The sequence below is a fragment of the Primulina tabacum genome, chromosome 5 (assembly GCF_025594145.1).
Source record: "Primulina tabacum isolate GXHZ01 chromosome 5, ASM2559414v2, whole genome shotgun sequence".
Lineage (NCBI taxonomy): Eukaryota > Viridiplantae > Streptophyta > Magnoliopsida > Lamiales > Gesneriaceae > Primulina > Primulina tabacum.
In genome coordinates this window covers 21,684,768-21,707,662 of record NC_134554.1, presented here as the reverse complement: position 1 = coordinate 21,707,662, position 22,895 = coordinate 21,684,768, and the positions used below count along the sequence as shown (strand labels likewise).

The 22,895-nt window shown below is 36.0% G+C and overlaps 2 protein-coding genes across 2 annotated transcripts; one reads left to right on the top strand and one right to left on the bottom strand.

Moving 5' to 3' along the window:
• Positions 1 to 1,796: 1,796 nt before the first annotated feature.
• On the top strand, positions 1,797 to 4,077 carry LOC142544257 (uncharacterized). Its single transcript, XM_075651317.1, has 3 exons — positions 1,797 to 3,432; positions 3,712 to 3,881; positions 4,012 to 4,077. Exons 1-3 carry the CDS (start codon positions 1,797 to 1,799, stop codon positions 4,075 to 4,077), a joined length of 1,872 nt encoding a protein of 623 aa, XP_075507432.1.
• A 12,532-nt stretch (positions 4,078 to 16,609) lies between these two features.
• LOC142547293 (UDP-rhamnose/UDP-galactose transporter 2-like) lies at positions 16,610 to 20,037 on the bottom strand. The gene is made up of 5 exons (XM_075655509.1): positions 19,593 to 20,037; positions 18,669 to 18,853; positions 17,971 to 18,171; positions 17,211 to 17,372; positions 16,610 to 17,098 (listed from the first exon to the last, which is right to left on the bottom strand). Exons 1-5 carry the CDS (start codon positions 19,720 to 19,722, stop codon positions 16,739 to 16,741), a joined length of 1,038 nt encoding a protein of 345 aa, XP_075511624.1. The 5' UTR covers positions 19,723 to 20,037; the 3' UTR covers positions 16,610 to 16,738.
• Positions 20,038 to 22,895: the final 2,858 nt, after the last annotated feature.

Below are 22,895 nucleotides of genomic sequence, written 5' to 3'. Positions count from 1 at the left end.
TGATAACATTACATCTTTGGTCCGATTGAGGCTTAGCACAGCGAGCTGCACTCGTCTTTATTTTCATAAAAATGATTGACACGATTAGAAAAGCCCATACATTGTTTCGTATCCATGCCTTATAGTTGATTTAATATGTTAGTTTATACTCACAATCATTGTAAAAGTAGTTGTCCAGAGATATTTTTTTAAAGCTAGCAGCATAGTTATTTCAGGAAGTAAAATCTACATTCATGCAGATGCATGGCAATATCACCTTTACTTGTACAGTATTTCTCAATAAACAATAGAGGTACGCTTTAATCCATGTGTGCTTATCATTTAGTTCAAGTTTCTTCATCTTTTAACTTTTTTCAATTATCTGCACTGCTTGTTTTACTAGTGATTTTTCAATTTGAGTTGATTTTGTTTGTATATCGGATCCTGAGCAGAGAATCTTTGGGATTTCTGTAACTTCTTGTCTGTCTTTGGATATAGAATGTGACTAGTGATCCATTGGTGTGATAACCTGTGCAGTATATTAGATCTAAACTCCTGGCGGCATCACTCTCATGTTTCTTGATCAGATTGATGCATTTATATAGCAATGTTTCGATGATGAAAGTTATTCAGGGATCACTCTGTTGCCACGTAAGTACAGTTCAGGTTATCTTCAGTTGTTAGTTTACAGTTGAAGTAAAGCGTTTTATGTGCATTCATGATTTAATGTTGACGAATTACGAGTCAGATACCACTTTAGTTTTTTTATTTCTTGAAAGTATTGATGGTTAATGAGTGGCTGTTCGTCCTAAAACACAAACATGTCCTTTAATTAATGAGTTTTTTTTTTATTTCTTGAAAGTATTGATGGTTAATGATGGTTAATGGTTAATGATTTTTTTAAACTGAAAGGAATTTTATTCCTTGATATATTTTTCTTCTTTTTATCTTTAATATTTTGCCTTTCTAGATATGAGAATAATCTCGAAATTGACAATATGATCTCATATAAATCTAATATTTGATATGAGACTACATTTGATATGACTCATAATATCCTTAAGATGTGATATCATAATATCTTTGAGATATGATATCACAATATCTTTAAGATACTATCCTTGTTTTAAAGAGAGTTTGTTTTTCTAATGAAATTGCTTTTTGTCGATGTTAAATAGGACTAAAAGGAGAAAGAAAAGATGGACGATATAGAGCATAAAACTTTCGGAGAGACAGAGACGCATTCGTACGAAGAAAAGGTTTTCTGATTGAAGCAATCTCGCGTCGTTGATAAAGTGTTGCTGTGAAGTGCTGACAATATCTGAAGACAACACATAATCACTGTTTTGATTAGTGCGCTGATTTTTGAAAACTTTTTCACTTCTCAGTTGATGCATCCTATGTATTTTGGTTATAGGGTTTGTTAGAGGTTTAGGATGCAATTTGTTACTCGCTTTAATAAGGGAGTTGTTTTATTCTTTCACTAGTATTGGTTTTTGTAAACTTACAAATTTTTCTAGTGAATTATTTTGCCCTGAGGCACCGCACAAGTATATAATACTTGTGCATAATTTATCTCTCGTATCTCGTATTGTTATCATTCAAGTTGTGTGTTAGTGTGTTAAACTATAATTTCCGCTGCATGTTGTTGTGGGTGTTACAACACCTACGCACAACACCTACATTCTGATACATACAACACTCACCCTCGTCACATTCACTCTGTGGAAACGGAACTTTCAATTGGTATCAGAGCCTCCACTTGACGCTACTAAGTGAGATCCTGTTTTGTTTTGTTTTCCAGGTGGAAAAGGATCATGGAAGCATCAACAAACACTGTTTTTAGACCTCCCGTGTTGGATGGATCAAACTATGCATTATGGAAAGTAAAGATGAGGGTTTTTATTAAATCAATTGAAGAAAGAGCTTGGCAGCGTGTACTTGATGGTTGGAGTCCACCAAAGATTGAGGATGCTGATGGAGACACTCAGCTCAAACCTGAAAGTACATGGACAATCAATGAAGTGCAAACGTCAAATTTTAATTCCAAGGCTCTCAATGCTATATTCTCGTCTGTTGACACAAGGATGTTTAATTTAATCACCAATTGTGTTTGTGCCAAAGAAGCTTGGGATATACTTCAGAAACATTGTGAAGGATCCGAGAGTGTGCGTAAAACTAGGCTAAGGATGGTGGCATCAAAATTTGAAAGCCTGAGAATGGAGGACAAGGAGTCTATTCTTGAGTATGATAGCCGGTTGAGACAACTTTCTAATGAAGCTCACAGTCTTGGAGATCCCATGTCCAATGAAAGATTGGTGAACAAAGTTTTAAGATCTCTACCTGAGAGATTTAATGTCAAAGTTTGTGCAATTGAAGAATCTAAAGACACTTCAACAATCAACCTGGATGAATTAATGAGTTCCCTCAGAACTTTTGAGATGCATCTTGATTTACAAAAGAAGGATAAAGGGAAGACAATAGCCCTTGAAGTTTCAACCGACTCTTATGATGAAATCCTTCAAATATCTAAAGAAATGAATGAATCTGATTTAGGTGAAGATTCTATCTCTCTAATTACTAAGAAATTCGGTGATTACTTGAAGAAAATGAGAGATAAGAAGAAAATTGGACAAAAATCTGTGTTGCCCAATATCACCACTTCTGCAAAAGCTCAAAAGTTTACTCCTATGAAAGGACAATTTCGACCAAAAACTGAATTGCAAATCCAATTAAATGTCAGAAATTTGGACTCAGTACAATGCAGAGAGTGTTCTGGATTTGGACACTATGCCAATGAGTGTGCCAATCGACTTCGGAGAAACAAAGGCATGGCTGTCACTTTGAGTGATGAAGAGTCTGATGTTGATCAAGGATCAAATGAATCGGAAAATCACACATCGTTGTCTGCTGTGATCAAGGAGAAGCGTCCAATGCAAATCAATCTTTTGGGTGTTGCCACAGGTGTTGCAATACCTGGTCGCAACATCTCTTCAAATTCAGTGTGTCTTAATTCTACAACCCTTGGTGAATCAAGTCAGTCTGAAAACCAAGAAGTAGATGATGATGAAGTCACTCTAGAAAGTGTGCAGACAATGTATGAAGAATTATATGAAAACTGGATCAAAAGAAATAAAGTGAATGCAATTCTCTCCAAAGAGAACACTGAGCTGAAGTCACAAGTATCACGACTTGAAGTAATCTTAAGCAAGAAAGATCTGGAATTATGCAAAGTCAAGGAAGAGATTGGAGAAGCAACTCAAATTCTTGCGAAGCTTAATTCAAGTTCATCCAAACTTGATTCACTCTTGATGATGGGAAAGAATGACAAAGCTGGACTTGGTTATACGAATCACCAGTTTGAAATAGGAGAGTCTTCCAACACTGAAAGAAAACCAACTGTCTTTGTCAAAGGAAGTGCTGAAATCTCGAATGCTACATACACTGAAAAAGGTGTTTAATCAAAGAGGCAAATATCTACAAAGAAGTCCAAGTCCAGAAAACGCCACTTTATCTGCCACTATTGCTTTAGACCTGGTCATATCAAACCCTACTATTTTAAACTGAGAGATGACTACAAAAGATGGGAATCTGAACAGGTGTTGCCACAAGTGTTGTACAACACCCGGCGTAACACTGCCAATAGAAAACTATCGGTAAAAAGGGTTTGGGTGCCAAAGGCTAATATTCAATGTTCTGTTATTTATACTTCGTTAAAAACTAACATTGCAGGAATATGGTACTTTGACAGTGGCTGTTCACGCCACATGACAGGTTCTAAAGACTATTTGACTGACTATGTTGAAATAAGGAATGGTCATGTGACGTATGGTGGAGGTGCTAAAGGAAGAATAGCTGGCAAAGGGACCTTGAATGTTGATGGACTGCCTAGTCTACACAATGTGCTTTATGTCGAAGGACTTAACTCAAACTTAATAAGCATAAGTCAACTTTGTGATGATGGTTTACATGTTAAGTTTGATAAAGACAATTGTGAAGTTTTTGATCATACTGATACATGTATTTTGACAGGTACAAGGTCGGCTGACAATTGTTATCAACTTGAAGAGGATCCTGTGTGCAATCATTCAAAAGTGAGTGAACTAAACTTGTGGCATCAAAAATTGGGTCATGCAAACTTCAAGACATTAAAGAACTTTGGTAAGTATGATGCTGTGAGATGTATGCCTAATTTATCCTCTGGAATTCCTTATGTTTGTGGTGCATGTCAAAAGGGTAAGCAAACACGTGTTCCCCATCAAGTGTTGCAACACTTTGGGACAACACGGTGTCTTGAACTCTTGCACATGGATCTTATGGGTCCAATGGAAGTGGAAAGCCTTGGAGGTAAGAAGTATTCATGTGTTTGTATGGATGATTTCTCTCGCTTTACATGGGTAAGTTTTCTTAGAGAAAAATCCGACACATTTGCTGTTTTTAAGAAATTACATGCTAAGATTACTAATCTACATGATTTGAGGGTTGATAAGATAAGGACCGACCATGGTAAAGAATTTGAAAACTCACACGTTATATCATTCTGTGAAAAGAGAGGGATAACTCGAATTTTCGGCCCCTAAGACTCCTCAACAAAATGGAATAGCCGAAAGGAAGAATAGGACACTGCAAGAAATGGCTAGGGTCATGTTGAGTTCAAAGAATATTTCAAAACGATTTTGGGCCGAGGTCTTAAACACAGCATGTCATATTTCAAATCTTGTGTACTTAAGGAGTGGTTCTACTATGACATCCTATGAAATCATCATGGGAAAGAGGCCAAACCTGAAGTACTTTCATGTTTTTGGGTGTGTAATGTTTTGAATGACCGAGACCATCTTGCAAAGTTTGACTCTAAAAGTGACAAGTGTTTATTTCTTGGTTATTCATCCAATAGTCTTGCATATCGCGTGTATAATCTCAGAACAAGAACGACTATGGAATCTATTAACGTTGTTTTTGACGATCTTGCAAATCTAACGGAAAAAACAATTGAGGATGATATTGATGGGCTACTGAACATAAGTGAGACACTGTCTAACACAGATGTTGCACCCGGTGTTGTAACACCTGAGACAACACCTGCACTGGCAGAATCAAATGATGAACCAGGAGAGTATACTGAAAATGATGATGTTGTAACCAATGAAAGGATTGATATTCCCAGTAAGATTCAGAAAAATCATCCATCATCTCAGATCATTGGAGAAGCATTTGGAGGAATGCAAACTAGAAGAAAGGAGAAGGTAGATTATCGGAAAATGATGGGTCTAGTATGCATGACTTCCGTATACTCTCAAGTAAGCCATTCTTGTTTTGTTTCACTCATTGAACCCAAAAATATAAATGAAGCCTTAAAAGATGAATTTTGGGTTGATGCGATGCATGAGGAACTTGAACAATTTGTTAGGAATGATGTGTGGGATTTGGTTCCCAGACATGATAATGTGAATGTTATTGGAACCAAATGGATTTTTAAAAACAAAACTGATGAATCTGGGATTGTTGTGAGAAATAAAGCTAGGTTAGTTGCTCAAGGGTATACTCAAATTGAAGGAATTGATTTTGATGAGACATTTGCCCTTGTTGTCCGGATTGAGTCAGTCCGACTTTTACTTGCTATCGCTTGTCACATGGACATAAAACTATATCAAATGGATGTGAAAAGTGCCTTTTTGAACGGTATTTTGAATGAAGAAGCTTATGTAAGCCAACCTAAAGGGTTCGAAGATCCAAACCGCCCGAACCATGTCTACAAGTTGAAGAAGGCACTTTATGGACTTAAACAAGCTCCACGAGCATGGTATGGTAGGCTTACTGAATATCTGCTTGACTTAGGCTTCAAACGAGGTGAGGTTGATAAAACCCTTTTTATTCAAAAATCGAAGCATGATATTCTTGTGTGTCAAATTTATGTGGATGACATCATTTTTGGTGCTTCTTCTCAAAAGCATGTTGATGAATTTGTTAAATGCATGTCTACCACATTTGAAATGAGCATGGTAGGAGAATTAAGTTTCTTTCTTGGATTGCAAATTAAACAAATGCATGATGGTATCTTTCTGTGTCAATCCAAGTATGCCAAGAATTTGGTGAAGAAATTTTCTACCGAGAACACTAAATACATGAAAACACCAATGGGGTCGACTGAAAAATTGTCCAAAGACGATGTTGCTGCAGGTGTTGACAACACCCAGTATCGCAGCATCATAGGCAGTCTTCTTTACTTAAGTGCAAGTCATCCCGACATCATGTTTAGTGTATGTTTGTGCGCCAGGTACAAGGCTGATCCTAAAGTCACTCATTTAAAAGCTGTCAAAAGAATTTTGAGATATATAGCCGGGACAGTTAACTTAGGTTTGTGGTACACCAAAGAAACAAACACAAATCTAGTGGGGTTTAGTGATGCTGACTGGGCTGGAAATCTAGATGATAGGAAGAGTACCACTTTAGGATGTTTTTATATAGGTAACAATTTGGTGTCATGGTATACTAAAAAGCAAAATTGTGTATCTCTGTCCACTGCTGAATCTGAATATGTTGCAGATGCTAGCTGTTGTTCACAACTTTTGTGGATGAATAAAATGATTAAAGACTACGGTTTCAACAGTGACACCTTAATTGTATACTGTGACAATTCAAGTGCAATTGATATTTCAAAAAATGCAGTACAACACTCTCGAACGAAACACATAGACATTAGACATCATTTTATTCGAGATTTGGTTGATAAGGGTACAATTCGAATGAAATTTGTTAGAACTGAGAACCAACTGGCTGATATTTTTACAAAACCATTGGATTTTGAGAGATTTTGCAATCTTAGGAAGTCTCTCAGCTTGTGTGCACAATCATCACTCACGGATGTTGTCCTCGGTGTTACAACACCTGTGGACAACACTCAGCATGCATGTGCATTTTATTTTTAGGATGCTAGACATATTGCATACATCCTGTTTTGTGTGAAGCCTGTACAAGTGAAGGATACTGAATGGTGTGCTCTCAGTTGTGAATCAAACTTTCTATCAAAATTTTCTAAAGTATTGAGTGTGCTCAATCTAAGTCATTAAGCTGTGAGGATGTTCGTGTACCACAAGATCTTGTCCAATGTAGAAAATGACTTAGAAAATTCTTGAGCAATAAGGTGAAAAATAGAAAAAAAAATTGTTTAGAAGAAAATGGAAAAAGCTACCTAGAGGAGTCCAATGAAGACCGTTCTTCTAGTGTGGGAGCTACCACTTCTAATTCAAAATACAGATGGAAAAAACTACCTAGAGGATTCCTATGAAGACCGTTCTTCTAGAGTGGGAGCTACCATGTCTGAATTAAAAATGTTCAAGAAAGTTTGAATCCAACTTTTGAGTGTTGCCAAGAGGTGTTGCCAACACCTAGGTACAGATTGATCACAGTTTGATCACATGCGTGTGCATTTCATTTTTGATCATATTTTAGGCATAAATTTAAGTTATTCATACTGCTGTTATGTGAATTCATCATGACCAGTGGGCTATCAGTTTTTAATTCATGAAATACGAAGAAAACCCTAACCGACTTAATTTTGAAATTTCTTGATTTCTAACTGTTTGTGGAGTCAATTCGACATGGTGTTTTATCCTGCCTGATTTTTTGAAATAATGATGGCACTGTTTCAGAAAGTTACCGTTGGGTGGGAGTAAAAATTGAGTTGAAAAGGTGCTGAAGTTGCGGCTCAACAGAATGTTACCGTTGGAGAGTTGTGCTTAAATAATTAGGAATGGACGAAGAATAACTTTACTGTTTATTATTTTCCCTCACATTCTAAAATTTCTCCTGCCCTCACTATTCATTGTTTTTGCTTAAAATATCTCTGTTCTTCGAGATTTTCTGTGTCCTTCGAACCGATCTACTTCTTTTGTTCTTAATTTCGCAGATGGCTGGCTTCGATCCTCACGACATTAGGAGTGAAATGGCTACGAGCATGGGTGGAAAATCACCTGACACAACACCCACAGCCGAAACCAATGTTGAGGGGATGGAAATTGTGGGCGTATCAGAAGAACCAACTCCGCTGGAAATGATCGCTCCTGGTGAACCTGGGAACGAGATCAATGTCGAGAATCCACAGGACTTTGAAGTCTTGAATAAATCTTTTCCCACTGCTCCTATGCGCCGAAGGTCAAAGAGACAAGCAGGGTTCGATCCTGACTTTGTTCCAACCAAGAAACCACGGGCATCTACCTCCTCAAATCTTCTGGACCCTGATTTCTCATCTGGAGACGACTCCAATGATGATGATTTTGAGTTGGTGGCTCGCCCCAAACCAACTAGTGCTGCAAAGGAACCTGGTTCTACTTCTGGTATTCAAAAACAAAACCCCATCACAGATACTCAAAATGTTGCAGAAAAAAGAGTTCCTGATGAGCCTGTAGAAGATGAACAATCTCTGGCCGAGTTTCTTGCTCACCTTAAGGAAGAAAAGGCTGCCAAGAAACAAATTTCTAAGGATGATGAACCTGATTCAGAAATGATGAAGGAGTTTGAGCAAAACCGACCTGGAGCTTCTTCCTCTTCATCGTCTGTATCTGACTTTGAATCTGAGGAACAGGGTGATGCTGAATCTGAGGATATTGGCTCTGAAGCTAGTGAGTCTTCTGATGATGTTGCTGCTACTGCTGCCAGTGTTGAGGTGGATGTTGACAACACCGAGCACCACATTGATTCGGCTGACTATGATTTAAGCAAGTCTTTTTCCCCCAAATTTTATTCTGAGGATGCCTTGGCATTATGGCCGCTGTTTGTTCAGAGAGAGCTGATTGAGGAGAAAAATATTGATGTTAATGCATATGTGAAATACAATTTGATTGAGTTTCTCAAGAACCGAAGGTTGCTATCCACAGTCACTACTGTTATGCCCTACTGTCGCCGTGTAGTGTTAGAATTCTACTGCAATCTCCTGGGCAGTGTTGGAGATGAGGAATCGGTGAAGTATGGGAGAGTGTTTGTTCGTGATCGTATCTACAAGTTCTCACCTTCTGTGATCAATGCATTCTACAACACTCCGGATATTGAGGAAGTTGAAGAGGATCTGGACATAAATGCTGTAACCTCTGTGCTCACTGGAGGCCTGATCAAAGTATTCCCTGATTATATCAAGAAGTTGAGTGCTGCTAATCTCACTTCTTTTTTCTTCGTGCTGCACAAGACATCAATCTGGAATTGGACACCGTAAACCAATTCTAGTACTGTGACTAGATCTCAGGCCCTGGTGTTGTTTGCTATTGGTACTGGAAGGGCCTTTAACTTTGGAAATCTAGTGTTCAGGACAGCATTGCAATATGCTGAAGGAGACTTCAAGAAAACAAAGCTGCCCTACCCTTCACTGATTTATGGAATCTAGGAATCTCAAGGTTTCATTAGGGATATTGCTGAAGATCATTGCCCTGTCAGAGATCCTCTGAAGATTTCTCCTGCTTATTTCAAAGGCAACAGAAAGATCGATCTGCCTTGGCTGCATTCAAATGTTGCTTCGGATGTTGGCAACACTGATGATACAACATCTGAACATGTGCCTGAGACAGCTGAACAGCCACCTACTGGTTATGTCACACTGTCTATCTCCTACATTCAAGCTCAGATTGCCTATGGTCGACAACAGATTGAAAATGCCAAGAAAACCATTGAACATTATGAAAATCAAGTGGCTGACTATGAGCTTCTGCTGGGTGAAAGTGTCCATTCTGGACAAAAAGGGGGAGTAGATACAGATATAGCTGAAACCAGTGGAGCAAAAATGGCTGATGATGATGATGGCAGTAATGAAGGATAATGAGATTTTGAGTTTTTTTTCTCTCTTGATGGTTTTGGTCTCTCTTGATGGTTCTAGTACTTCTTACTTTAGTTGTCCTTTTATTCTCTCTGATATTTGTCCCTCCTGATTAATGAACTATTTCGGTGTTATGATCTGAATGTTGCAACATCTAACATACAACACCTGTGTGAACTGTATTTTTCATCAGGGGAAGGCTTAACGGTAGAATTCAGGGGGAGTCGACTAAAGTTGGCTGAGTCACTGATTTGCTAACTCAGGGGGAGCTGAGCTGTATAGCCATTTTTGGGTTGTTTTGTCCAGAAAGGCAAAAAGGGGAAGATTGAAAGAAATTTATTCCTTGATATATATTTTTTTTATCTTTAATATTTTGCCTTTCTAGATATGAGAATAATCTCGAAATTGACAATATGATCTCATGTAAATCTAATATTTGATATGAGACTACATTTGATATGACTCATAATATCCTTCAGATGTGATATCATAATATCTTTGAGATATGATATCACAATATCTTTAAGATACTATCCTTATTTTAAAGAGAGTTTGTTTTCCTAATGAAATTGCTTTTTGTCTATGTTAAATAGGACTAAAAGGAGAAAGAAAAGATGGACGATATAGAGCATAAAACTTTCGAAGAGACAGAGACGCATTCGTACGAAGAAAAGGTTTTCTGATTGAAGCAATCTCGCGTCATTGATAAAGTGTTCCTGTGAAGTGCTGACAACATCTGAAGACAACACCTAATCATTGTTTTGAGTAGTGCGCTGATTTTTGAAGATTTTTTCACTTCTCAGTTGATGCATCCTATGTATTTTGGTTATACGGTTTGTTAGAGGTTTAGGATGCAATTTGTTACCCGCCTTAATAAGGGAGTTGTTTTATTCTTTCACTAGTATTGGTTTTTGTAAACTTACAAGTTTTTCTAGTGAATTAATTTGCCCTGAGGCACCGCACAAGTATTTTATACTTGTTCATAATTTATCTCTCGTATCTCGTATTGTTATCATTCAAGTTGCGTGTTAGTGTGTTAAACTATAATTTCCGTTGCATGTTGTCGTGGGTGTTACAACACCTACGCACAACACCTACATTCTGATACACACAACACTCACCCTCGTCACAATCACTCTGTGGAAACGGAACTTTCATAAACGAATTTGATTTTATTGGCTTGCAAACGAACGATGTAAAATTTGTTTGCATGTTGCGGATATGAATATTAACGGCGTATATTGCACGCTACAGATAATATTATTCGCAACGTGCGTGTGCGCACTATCGATATTAGTATCAACGGCGTGTCCGCAGATAATAGTATTAACGACGTGCGTATGTATGTCACGGATAACATTATTCGTGGCGTGCATGCCCACGCCGCGGATAATCTTGAACTTTCAACAGCTTGCAGTTGTGCGGCGTGCAATGTGCGCCGCGGAAAGGGAATTTGCTGCGCTGCGAAAAGTTATTTTTTCTGTAGTGCACCACACACAAAAATTTGAAACCTTGAGGAGGAGAAAACAAGGATTCTTTGTCGCGCAATATTGCACGCTGCAGATAATATTATTCGCAACGTGCGTGCGCGCACTATCGATATTAGTATCAACGGCGTGTCCACAGATAATAATATTAACGACGTGCGTATGTATGTCACGGATAGATAATCTTGAACTTTCAACAGCTTGCAGTTGTGCGGCGTGCAATGTGTGCCGCGGAAGGGAATTTGCGCGCTGCGAAAAGTCATTTTTTCTGTAGTGCACCACACACAAAAATTTGAAACCTTGAGGAGGAGAAAACAAGGATTCTTCGTCGCGCATTCGTCCTTCTTCATGCCCCACGCTAACTATCATATATTTGAGCGTTCTAAAATACAAAAGCACGTTTATAAATTCCTTTGACGTATCATTCAAACCTTATTATGCTTGTTTTAATTATTTTTTCATGAAAAATATTGAAGCATGAACCGTTTAACGATAGAACAAATATTTTCAAAGTTTGATGATTTTACGCTTATTTGAAAAACGTTATGAATTCCAAGGACACGCTGCCAATAGGATGTCTTTAAGGACTAGGAAAATAGTCGTTAAGGGACAACACGAAGGCTGGAATCGAGTTGGCTAAGGATGGAAGAGGCCTAGGTTTTGCTAGGGTTTATTGGGCTCCCATGACTTCAAGGCCACGGCTAGGAGGGGTGTTGCACCAAGACTCGGCCAGGGCTGATCCGAGGCTTGGTGTGGGACGCCACTAAGTGCTAGGAAGAGTCCTAGCATGGCTAGGACTCAAGAGCAGCCGGTAGGGAAGAGTCCTTCCCCACAAGGGCTCTTCCCATGCATGCATAGGTGCGACTTCAGAGGGAACGGTTCGTGGCTTGGTTGGGGTGGTCTAGTAGGGTCTAGGGAGGATGGCTTAGGCTCGGGGCTCGGGCGGCTTGGTCCAGGATGGCTCGATGATAGTAGGAGAGAACTCGCGTGGCTAGGTAGTTGATTGCGCATGGGTTCTTGCGTGGGCTCAGGTAGGTGTGCTGGCCAGGAGGGTTCGACGAGGGTCCAGGAAGGTCAGAGCCTGGCCTGGGCCAAGGTGGTTTGGCCATGGTTCGAGGAAATTGGGCCGTGGCTCAATGGGAGTGAGCTAGGGTTCGGTCATGTGGTTAGGGACGAATAATGGTTCGAACCATGGTCCACGGGGATCGATTCATAGCTCACGAGGGTAATTTAGGTATAAAAAGTTTATGTTTGAAGTTGGGAAAAAAATATTAAAGTTGGGATTAATTCGGGATTAAAACGCTTTACGCTTTAGTAAATAAGGAATTAAATTAAAAGCTCGATTTTACGTCAAATACCAATATTAAAATTAAATTTAAGCTTAAATAATTATTTGAGATAATCTCGAGTCGATAAAAATGAGAAAAAAAAGTCAAATTCTGGAATGTTAGGATCCAAGGGTAAAACAGTCATTTTACATATGTGTAGTACAAAAAGGTCTGGCAGTGTCCCGAGAAATCATAACGCGTGCTAAATGATACTTTAAAACCTTGATGATGAAAATATGAAATTTTATGATTTATGGTAAAGCTGTGCAATTTTTATTGTTAAAAATGCTATTTTACAAATGTGGAAAGGACACGATATTTTACAATTAAAAAAAAAAGAAAAATTTTGAAGGATATGAATTGACTGTGACAAAGAGTATACAATATATGATTATTGGGAATATCGTGATGGAGAAGGCCCCAGAGGAAGCCTAACGATCGTATTTTCATTTTACATCGGTGCCTAGTGCATGTCCTCATGAAAATATGAAATTTTATGATTTATTTATGCTTACAAGTTATATTTTAAATAAAAGTATTATTTTAATGCATGTGCCTGTAAATTAAATGTATTATTTGCTACTCATGTTTAGAACGTGCTGAGTCATTAGAATCACTAGGTTTTAATGCTGTAGGCGATGATGATATTGAGGGAGGCGCTCACGCTTGAGTGGATCGAGTCCGATTGTACACTACCGAGGGACATTATTTTTCGCATTAGCTCGATAGTCAAAGTTTTAAAAGATTTTTTTAATGAGTAAATTATAGATTTTTATGCTTTATTTTGAAGTTATTTTGATCATGTTAAAGGTTGAAGTTGAATGTTGTTAATTGAAGATTTATGGATTTTTATGCACTTGAGATTTTAAAAATTAAATTACTTTGGTTTATGAAAATGTTAAGTTATTTTAAATGGTGAATTCGAAAGTATGCATGAAAAAATATAATTCAATAGGATTTTAAAATTAAAAAGTAGGAGACGTTTCAGTAATGCTCCTAGGAAGTTGTGCCAGGGATATAAAGAGACGGTGCAAGGGATATAAAGAGACTTGGTCATTATTAGGAGATCCTTTGGTATGTAAAAGGGTGACCGAACTCAATCGAAACAAGCATGAATTTTCAGAACTAACAGTGTTAGTAAAACAGAAGCATGTGCATCCTTCCCATCATGAATAGTAGCTGGGCACTACAAACAAAATCATAATTGTTTTTCCTCCTATAAATATCAAGGTTTGTTTATTACTAAGAAATTCATATATATATTTTCTTGCAAACGAAATATCCACTCTCTTTGAAAAATATTGATTTGAGCGTCGGAATGGCTACGCCGAAAAACCATCCGACGTTCCACTAACTGATCTCTGTTATTTTAAGTGTGCAGATATTTTCAGAGCGAATGAGAACATTTTCTTGAAAGAATATAACCCTGAATCGGTGAAATTGTCCACATATCTCACACCCATTTTTACCCGGTCACATTATTATAGTTTGTAGAACGGCGTACAGAGTGGAGGAATAATCTATGCTAATCCAGGAGAGAGTGGAAGACTGGATCAATTACCATAATCAGGAGTGTAGCATGCAGTTCTTGATGGATTGAATGAGCTTATACTCAGAATCGGGCTCAAATTCTCATGATGAATCCATTGCGCGTGTGTGATCTTGAAGATTTTCTCATTAGTCATGCATGAGGAGAGACATCGATCCATTTATAATGATGTGTCTATTTCACTTGTGGATAAATCCTCCATGCCTTTTCATTCAATCTCATTTTGTTGCTGTCAAAAGGCACTTTCGGTGGTAAAAATGGTAAAGGTAACAAAATTTATAATAGACTCGTATGCTTTCACTGTAATACTCCGGGTTACATTGTGTGTAGTTCTCGAAAATCAGTATACATAAAACGCATGCATAATTTAATAGGTTAATTAGTTTAATTGATTTAAAAGAATTAAATTATGAATTCAACATGTTTAATTTATTTTAACTATTTATATGTTTAGTTTTATGATATTTAAATGCATTTCTTGAATTTGAGTTTTTTAGGTGAATATTCGATGCTAAGCTGGGATAGGAGACCGGAGACGATTAATGCGATATAATTAAATGTTATATTTTTATTTTAAGTCAAGAAAATTAGTTATTTTAAATGATATATGAATTTTAGCATTTTAAAGTTTAATTTAAATTATTAGATCATTTATAAGATTTTAATCACTTTAAATGTAAATTTGGAATTTGAGGATTTAATCCTTAAATTGGGTGTAAAATATTTTTATAATGAATTTTATGCTTTAATTAAATTATTTAATTAGTATTTAAGTTAAGTACTCCATTTAACTATTTCGAAATTTGGAGATTTTAATCTAAAAATTTGGTACTTGAATATTTTATTAAATTTTTGAGTGGATCTAAATAATTAAATTAGTAGGAGTTTAGCCTATAGTTTATTTTATTAGACTTTTCCTAACCCTAATTACTTATACTAATCACACACACTTGTACCTAAACACACACACATACACGTTACTTTTGGAGGAAAAAGCTAGGGTTGTGCCTCACTTGAGCAGCAACCTCTTGAGCACTCATCATAGCAATATTCTGGAGATTTCGGTGAGTTTTTGTCAAGAAAAAATTCAAGGAATCGTCCTCCGTTCATCTTCCACGTACCCTCGCGCCGGTATTCATTTATTCGAGCGTTTAGACGCAGAGGCATGTATAAACTTTTCTTTAACGCATCAATCTCGTCATATTATGTATTTTGATGTATATTGTGCATAAAAATTCGTTCGTTATATGCAAAGTTCGATGGATTATGGATTAAACGATTTCTGGAACATTTTGAGTCACAAAAATCGTCATTTGCTGTCATTTCGATTATGCGGTTTATCCATCAGTTTTCCGGAAAAATTTTCAACATATGATTTGTAGCACTCAATGCTATCTTTGATTCGATAGCAAATTGATAATTACCTAATAATAAACGAGGGAGATGTGATTTTTATCGTAAAACCACACAAGCTGTGAAATTTCTGTGTCACAAAACCCGTCACTCACTGTTATTTCGAATTCTGCGACTTATAGATTAGTTTTCTGAAAACGTGTTCAATATATGATTTGTAGCACTCTGTGTTTCCTTCAATTCGATAGCAAATTCGTAATTTTATGATAAGAAACGAGGGATATATGATTTTTATTGTAAAATTGCATAAGCTGTGACACCTCTGTTATTTAGAATTCTGCGACTTATAGGTTGGTTTTCTAGTAACATTTTCAACATATGATTTGTATCACTCCGTGTTATCTATCTTCGATTCGATAGCAAATTCATAATTGTCTGATAAGAAATGAGAGATATGATTTTTATAGTAAAACCCCTCAAACTGTGAATTTTTTTAAAATTAATGGTTTCGGTTCAAGTGAAGAGTATAATAGGAATCGAACCACTTGGATACGATTTTGGTACAGATTCATTGTGATTTTGATTCGAATTTGTATATGATTTGAAGTGTATTTTTAAAAGTTTTAACATTACAAAAAACTTAATGGTATTTGTGAGATAATCAAACTAATCAATATTAATTTTTACTAACCATTTTTAACTTCTTATTTCTCATGTTTTGTACTAAAATAATTAGAAAAAAGAAGTTAAAATGATTAGTATAAACTACATAGTTCAGATTCATAATTATTGTATCACCCTTAAATTTACCATCAATTTTCTGTTTCTGTTTCACTTGGATCTGGTTTCAGGTTTTTTGTTTCGAAAAACCAATCAAAACCGGACAATAAGTCGTCTGTACCATATCGGATATATTCTATTTTCATTCACGGTTCCAAAGCAACCGTGATCGGACCTACTTGTAGGCCACATATTTATTTATTTATTATTATATTATAAATAAATGGAGCTTGCTCCATTCTGGCCAGTTTCACTTGTCATGTGCACGAAAGTGGTGTTCGGTTTAATATAACAATAAACACGGCAATCATAAATGTGACGTATCATCTTTGCATTCTAAATCTCTTGAAAATTCAAACGAACTCTTTCCTTTGTTCCTCCACTTTCTTCAACTTCCCACCACACAAAGAAACAAATAGAATAGCTAAGCTCAAGATCTTTTAACAGAACCCGAACCTTGACCCTACGCCTTAGAATCACCAAGCTCAAGGTCATTAATGGGAGTTGTTTCCATGCCTTCCTTTATTAATCTAAATTCCTCTTCTGTCAAGCTATTTTTCGCATGCGGCATGATCTTGCTATGAGTCTGCTTTTCGACTTCCACAGCCCAACTATAGATTACCATGCCAATTACTGCAACAAGCATCCCCATGATGTTCTTGAAAGTCAACTCGGAATCAAATATTAGCCATCCCAAAGTTAATACGCATAACGTTTTCATGTGGCCCAAAACTTGGAAAGAAACAGCCGAAAAACGCCCAATGCAAAGGTACTGGCTAATGTTGCAGAACACAGCTAGAGAACATGAAAGGAGCATGAATAACTGCAAATTATTGTCCCGTATTGTTAGATGTAATAGAAGTATTCTTTCCAGTAAGTGAGAGTTAATATATGATGCTATAGAAAGAACATTGAATAGGCATAATGATTCATACTATGGCTCCGAAAGTGAACTTGTAGTCCAGAATTAATTTTCTGGAAAGATAGTAGTCGATTATAGGACCGAATATGAGGAGAGAACCAGCTTGAATAGGAGCTGTTTTACTCAATAATTCAAATGATCCAATCGAGTACTTCTTCTGCAAAGAACCTATTGACTGCATCCAAAAGAATATCATCTAATCAATATTTATGCAGTATAAGCATTCAAGAAAGAAAAGCCTAGCAGAAAAAGGCTAGAACCAATATCCGATTTGTTCATTAAGTTAGCACTAGTATTTTTTTTAATAATTTCAGCTAGGAGATTGCAGGCGTGAGCCCTTGGAGCTTGGAGTTGGCAGAGCCTTTTAAGAACAGAGCCATCAAATTACAATGTTTTAAATTTTAACCAAGTTTGCCTCAAATTAAAAATATTTATCAGTTTAATGGCATACTACTTCTGAAGTGTTACGATGAAGATAAAAGGGATTGGCAAAAAAAAAAAGAAGTTGAAACATGAAGTAGAAATGAATTAAAATACATAAAAATTCCATTTCTATTTAAAAAACTCCCACTGACTTTTAGGTCACCGAAGGTCAACAAAATATTTCTAATTAGTACAACACTCGTTCATTGTTGGCCCCAACTGAATCAAGCTTAATGTTAATACACAGCATAGGCGATGCAGAAGTTTTAGACATTAATTCATCTCATCAAGATCAAATGATATCAAAGAACTTACAATATTATTAAGGACAAATAACAAAACTAACTCACAATTTGTTGTAAAGATGTTGAGAAAACTGCAACACACGCACATATAAAACCTTTGGCATTCACTTGGACATCAGTCACTGTGCAAACTCCCACGCCTATAACCACCACCACTACGGAGATTTTAACTTCCTTTGTGTACTGTTTATTATGAAGGATCCATTCCATTACACAGACCACAGGAATCATGCTCAGTTTTGAGATCTACACCAAAATACAATGTAACATCAGCTTAATCAAGAAAAGGAGTCCTAACTGGATATGTAAAAAACCGATCCCACAAGCTTAGAAGACAAAACGTCATCTCTGAATTTTAGAAGTTTCAAAGAAAATAAAACCGAGAGCTTTGTTGATATCGTAAATATTGCAGTTTCTAATCTAGAAATCTATTGCGTACTATACCAGCAGCAAAATAGGATCATTGATATCAATAATGAAACATAAACAAATGTAGAGGTTTTTTTGACGCAGGCCCCAACTTGACCATATAGCTTTAAGAATGTATATATACCAATCATCATTCAAAGTGTGTGCATGAAAATGGGAAGACACTTTTAAGTTAAAATTAAAATTAATCATATTAATTGCTCGATCGTGAATAGATCCAATAACTAGGTAAGTAGAATATATAGGCAGGTGTTATTATAACACTGGATTAATGTAATGCATTTATATGCATATGGGTTATAGTTCGAGCATACTTGGTAAAATCCAACTGAGTTTAACATAAGGCTAAGATTCATCCCCGTGATAGACATATTTGCAACAATTGAGAACCAAAGAAGCTCCCACAGAGGCACATGCTTTGAGGCAGAAAATCCTGTAGCATTTGATATCGCACCAACAAGTGCAGTAACAGCAAAATGGAAGCCAGTCAATGTTGTGGCTGCATGAAACAAAACAAGAAATAAAATATGAACTTAAAAAGTTCATTCGACAATATGAAGTTCCATTAAATAAAGATCGTAGAGTTCCACAATTAACACGACTTTAAAATCTTGATAGATACCAAAATTGGAATAGAAGTCATCAGAAAGATCACACCATATAACAAATATCAACCCACAGGAATTAGCTCCACAACAAGCATAAATAAAAGAATAAGTTTGAAGCAAAGGACCTGATAACTAAACTCAAAACGTGATTCCAAGGACGAAGTAGGCTGCATAAGGCATACCAATAACCAAAATAATTAAAATATACATCTGATTCAGAAAGCTACATCTTATTTCCTTGATCCTTCACAAATTTTCGAAGTAACTAAACCAATCACAAAATTTAAAAAAGAATGGAAACTGAGGCACTAATCAGCAAAAAGAATTACTTCAAATGAGGGACCAATCAAGTTTAGGTGCTCAACAGTGGTAAATTAACCATATGGGCACAACCCCAGTCGAATTCAAATTAAAAATGTGCACATCCCCTAGCGAGTAACAAAATGAGTTGATCTCAAGCAGAAAAAGTGAATTACATTCAAAGAGATTCACCAAGATACAACAACAATTCCAAAAAAAACATAAGACACTAGTGGAGAGGGAAATTCGGAGGGCCGAGATCCAAGAAATTGAGCCCCATTCAAGCTACAAAAACACATCGCAGAAAGACCCTCAGATGGCGAAACTAACCGAATACGAAAGCATATCCATTGGTGGACATGAGTTGCTTATTCGCCAGAATGATTCCCACAGAACTGATGACATTCATGGCCCAGGCACCCACATCAGACACTGATGACGGTCTCCTCTCCACCTCCATCTCCGAATCACCAGCCTCAACTGCCAGTTGTTTATCGGGGACCTCAAGAATCGGTAATGGCGGAGGGTTCTTGATTATTACAGCCGTAGAACAGTGGAGAAAAGCTTATAGATCCGCTCCTCACAAGGCATGGGGTAGGGTGAGAAGAATGCGGTGCGTGGATAAGTCTCACATCGGGTATACATGCATGATTTTTGCTGCGTGAATGGGAATCGATTCACGAAATTTGGTGTGTGAGTGAGTGTGCGAGTGTATGTGAGAGAGAGAGAGGGAGAGGGTAAATACGACGAAGACAGCCGATTGTGTTCTTTTCCTTCGATGAAAGCGCGAAGGATGCAAACAAAATAAGATTTTGGATGTGTAATAACCGGCAATTGGAATTCGCATTTGGTTTTTGGTAAAACTTAAAAAATTTATTAATTAAATTAAACTTTTACAATACCACATGTAATATAGTTGACAAAATATTTTAATTTTTGGTGAAATGATTGTAACAAGAAATTAATTAATTAAAATTAAAATTCAGTCCTTCGAAAAATTCAGCGGCCGATAAGTTCAGCTAATGATTTACACATATATCTGATTATATACCAAGATCTACCGAACTGAACGGACAAGACTACTGAAAAATATCAACAGTCATTGATGATATCATATTTGATACTCTATTTAATGAAACATGACTCGAGAAAATCTGACATTCAGAAAATGTTCAATATTTTATTTATGAAGTTTTTATTATGACCGTTTGATTGTTCTGTTATATCACTTTCTAACAAATGACACGTGACTAGTTGTACGATTGTATTGATGGCCTCAATATGATGGATTATAGTCATTCAAATCCGAATGTTAAAAATCATATATAAAAAGCTAACAAGTATCTCAGCTTGGACTCACACTTACGCGATTTATCAACATTTATCATTTTAAGAACTTTGCTGAAAATACTTGAAGAACATTCTCAGAATCTTTAACCGATATTTTAGAGATCGTCTTGTAATGTCTTATACTCACTGTAATCTCAATAATTATTCAATAATTTGAGTGATTTTTCTAACTGAGTGAAAGAGTTTTTCTGCTTAGAAGTTTTTATAAAGTTTGAATAAGTTAATACTAAGAGTTTAAGTAGGCAGCATTTAAGTCCTACTGAAGTGGGTATTTACAGAATTTATAAATATCAAAGTCTTTTATTGAATATCCTTTTGGAAACAGAAGAAGAACAGACGTAGAATAATATTAGTCTTCTAACTTTCAGAAACAAATATTATGTCTTATTTATAGCTTTATTAGTTTTATTTTTGCTCACAAAATTTCGATAGACTCATTACGCGTTGCATATCAATTGTCTGTTGATATGGACGATCGAGATCAAACTTCGGCTATTAACACAACTCAGGTCACCTTATATTCAGAAGAGAAGAAAATTGTGAGTTGTTTATTCATCTCCTCTCTAAAGCACCTCCACTGATCTTAACAATATTTATCAGAGCATGTTTTCTCGACCTTTGAACATATACATATATAATGATGGCATCCTTCAACAAAATTAATATGTTTTCCAAGGAAGAGTTCGACTATTTGAAAATCAGAATGTAGGCTAATATGGAATCCAAGGACAATGACATGTGGTACATTATTACTAACGGACCAATCAAAATCACGAAAGCCTACATTTCAATAGCCATTGCTGATGAAGCACCACAGATGTTAGAGAAACCACGATTAGAATGGACTACCGATGACAAAAATAAAGCAAACCTGGAGAACGTGGGAAAAGGCATACTATATAAAACTATTGACAAAAACATATTCAATAAGATCAAAGATGTGTACCATTGCGAATGAGATTTGGGAGAAACTAATCCAAGTTTGTGAGGAAAATAAACAGACGAAGGAAAATAAGCTCGCTATTGCAATGCAAAAAATTTAGAATACAAAAATAAAGCCCATTAGATCTTTGAATGATTTTGATGAGAGATCCATCAGTATTTTCATTGAGTTTACAGCTCTTGTAAAAGAGTATACCTACAAAGAAATAGCATTGAAACTGATGAGAGCACTTCTGAGGGAATGAGATGCGAAGACAATTGCTATGAGGGAATCCAAATATCAGAACAAGTTGGAATTGCACGAATTTTTTGCTGCTCTGAAAACATATGAGTTTGAGCTAGAAACCAGAAATTGAGAGGAATCTAACTCTAAGCATCTAACCAAAATATTGCTATCATCGTTGCTGAACCTATCCAGGAGAATTGTAGCACCTTTCAACTCAATCAAATGAAGATATAAACTTTTATGCGGAAGCTTAACTATAATTGGAGAAAATATGCATTTTAAAATTTTTTGGCAGAGTTTCCCTATAATTTAAAATTACAAACCTACCACAATCAAAGCTCTTTAAACTAACAATCCAACTTAAACAATAAAATAATACACAAAATAAACCATAAGCATTTAATAAAAGAACAAGTAACCAACTACAATTTCACATAATCCTTCCAAACATATTTGATGTTTTAGTAAAAGATATCATATACATGCATAACAAAATATATCTTGTTTCTTTCCAAAATCTTTCAACATAACAAAGAGCATTAATCTCAAAATTTGGCATATATAATTTCCATTTGTTGCGGCAACTCTGCCAAAACTAATCCTTAGGACCTGCATCCCAAAAACATAATTTGAATGAGTTTATAAAACTCAGCAATTAGAAGTCATACTAACAAATATATATATCATAGTGGATTCAAAGAATCCAAAATCTTTCTTTTAAACTTTATATGCCATCATTCAATAAAACCATAGATAACAATTATATCATAAGATGAAATTCGTTTTTTTCTTTATCTGTATTGGCAATGATAGTTATCAGTCATTAATATACATGTACTTTTCAGTCAAATCAGACATGTAAATGTTCTTTTGTTGATCAACATCAGTCATGTGGGTTTAGAATTACCAAAGATAACACCACTATACCATTTAACTATCAAGTCACAATAATATTCATTGAAACCATTCATCAAACACATAGTGTGCATATAAAAAAATTAAGCTCCTTTTACATTTCAATGACATATAAACTCTTTCCTTTCCAATCAATACATAGATACATAAACACAATACTTTTGAATAATTTAAAAGGAGCTAATTATTTAAAACTATTT

What these genes read in the sequence shown, in the direction of transcription:
- LOC142544257 (XM_075651317.1), top strand. Translation starts at nt 1,797, where the DNA reads ATGGAAGCATCAACAAACACTGTTTTTAGACCTCCCGTGTTGGATGGA. An exon ending in TGCTACATACACTGAAAAAG is followed by an intron (nt 3,433 to 3,711) that starts GTGTTTAATCAA and finishes CTAACATTGCAG; the next exon opens with GAATATGGTACTTTGACAGT. An exon ending in GACTGCCTAGTCTACACAAT is followed by an intron (nt 3,882 to 4,011) that starts GTGCTTTATGTC and finishes GTATTTTGACAG; the next exon opens with GTACAAGGTCGGCTGACAAT.
- LOC142547293 (XM_075655509.1), bottom strand. Translation starts at nt 19,722, where the DNA reads ATGGAGGTGGAGAGGAGACCGTCATCAGTGTCTGATGTGGGTGCCTGG. An exon ending in TGGATATGCTTTCGTATTCG is followed by an intron (nt 18,854 to 19,592) that starts GTTAGTTTCGCC and finishes TGTTTCATGCAG; the next exon opens with CCACAACATTGACTGGCTTC. An exon ending in AGTTCACTTTCGGAGCCATA is followed by an intron (nt 17,099 to 17,210) that starts GTATGAATCATT and finishes AATAATTTGCAG; the next exon opens with TTATTCATGCTCCTTTCATG.